The 2057-nt window shown below is 37.9% G+C and overlaps 1 protein-coding gene across 1 annotated transcript; it reads right to left on the reverse strand.

Moving 5' to 3' along the window:
- Nucleotides 1–263: 263 nt before the first annotated feature.
- LOC129650578 (olfactory receptor 13C3) lies at nt 264–1274 on the reverse strand. Its single transcript, XM_055579201.1, has one exon. It carries the CDS (start codon nt 1215–1217, stop codon nt 264–266), a length of 954 nt encoding a protein of 317 aa, XP_055435176.1. The 5' UTR covers nt 1218–1274.
- Between the last annotated feature and the right edge of the window lie 783 nt (nt 1275–2057).

A 2057-nucleotide genomic window follows, 5' to 3' on the forward strand; every position in this document is an offset into this window, starting at 1 on the left:
GGATTGCCATTTCCTTCTCCAGCGGATCTTCCCGACCCAGGGATGGAACCCAGGTCTCCCACATTGTACACAGACGCTTAACCGTCTGAGCCACCAGGGAAGTCCATTTTAAGAGAAACCTCCTTTTAAATTTGTATAGAGAAGGAAAAAAATATCCCTAGTTTGTTTCCTCCTGCCGCTTAAGAGAGATAAAAATGTCTGACACTTGCAGGCTATTTCCTCTGTTTGGAGACCCCTGGCCTTCCAGCCTATTACCCTCTCACTTATTGGATAGGTTTTTGGTTTAGCAAATATTTTACAGCAGCTTTTACATCCTTATTCCTCAAGCTGTAGATTATAGGATTTAGCATGGGAGTCACTACACCATAAAACAGGGAAATGAGCTTGTCAGAAGCTTGCAACTTGTTTTCTCCGTGCAGTTCTTGAGACTTAGGTTTGGCATACATAAAGAAGATGGTACCATAAAATATAATTACCACAGTCAGATGTGCTGAGCAGGTAGAAAAGGCCTTATGTCTCCCTGTAGCTGAGTTCATTCTCAAGATGGTATAGAGGATGAACATGTAGGAGAAAAATATGACCAGCAGTGGAAGAACTAGAAATGCCATATTTGATACCATCATGGTGATAATATTGAGAGATATATCAGTACAAGCTAGCTTGAGAACAGCTAATATTTCACATGTGAAATGATTGATTACATTATTCTCACAGAAAGGCAATCGCATGGCAAGAGATGTTTGTACAATTGAGTTGATTCCGCCAGATAGCCATGACAGAGAAGCCATCAGGACATACAGCACCTTGCTCATGATGACAGGGTATCTCAGAGGGTTACAGATGGCCACATAGCGGTCAAAAGCCATCATGCCAAGGAGCAAGCACTCTGTTGAACCCATTGCAAATCCAAAAAACATCTGCACTGCACATCCAGAGAAGGAAATGTTCCTTTTCTTTGAGATTAAGCTCACCAAAGTTGAAGGAACAGAAGAAGATGTATAGCAGATATCCAGAAAAGACAGGTTTCCCAGGAAGAAGTACATGGGGGAGTGAAGATGGGAATCAAAGATGCTTGCTGTGATCAGAACACCGTTGCCAATTAGAACAACTAGGTACATACTTAGAATTACAACAAAGTAAACAATCTCAATCTTTGGGTATTCAGAAAAACCCAGAAGAAGAAATTCTAGCACAAATGTCTGGTTAATTTTATCCATGTCCTCTGCTTTCAGGATGTCAAAGGAAGATCTCCTATAAGATATATTCACTGTCAGGAAACAAGTGTTACATGTTACACATTACCTGAACAATTGGTTTTTAAAGAATGTATTATAAGGAGTATTTGCTTGAAGCCCTGAAGTCCAGTTATCTTCAACAATGTGTATCAACAAAATACAATAAAATTGGAAATGATTAAAGTATCTATTCCATTGCCACTATGTGAAGATCTACCTATGATTAAAGAAACATATAGAAGTAACTTTTCCTGTTGTTGAGGACATGTTCCTGGGTTGATGTTTCTAAAACTCCTGACTAATTAGTAATTATAAGCCTGACTTCATCTGCCCTAGAAAGTAAAGAGTTGAGATGGCAAAATACCACTCAATAGGACTGGAAATTTTAAATTGCAATTCACGATGGTCAAAATTCACAGAAACTCTGATTTTCAGGGGGCATACATCTTTCTATGCCTGACACTGCATAGTATATATTAGTCACCTTGTTTTATAGACACTTAGTAATAATAAATTGAATAGCATAAACTGAAATTTAACATCTGTTTAAACACAGATATCTGTTGATTTCATATTCCAGCTCCTCTTAGTTTCTTGTGTGACTGTTCCTATGACAAGACCACTGCATAGACCAGCTCCACACGAATGTTACAGACAACCTTTGGAGAACATTACATAGTCTCTTCGCTTATTTTTACTCTGTGGCTTCAGAGTGTATCTTCATAATTTATCCACTTAAGTCAACCTAAGAGAACAGCAAAAATGTTTAAATATTTTTATAAATAGGTATACATGGGTATATGTACTATTTTATGTTTAACA

The sequence above is a fragment of the Bubalus kerabau genome, chromosome 4 (assembly GCF_029407905.1).
Source record: "Bubalus kerabau isolate K-KA32 ecotype Philippines breed swamp buffalo chromosome 4, PCC_UOA_SB_1v2, whole genome shotgun sequence".
NCBI lineage: Eukaryota > Metazoa > Chordata > Mammalia > Artiodactyla > Bovidae > Bubalus > Bubalus kerabau.

Coding starts and splice junctions, on each gene's coding strand:
- LOC129650578 (XM_055579201.1), bottom strand. CDS start 1,217: ATGGATAAAATTAACCAGACATTTGTGCTAGAATTTCTTCTTCTGGGT.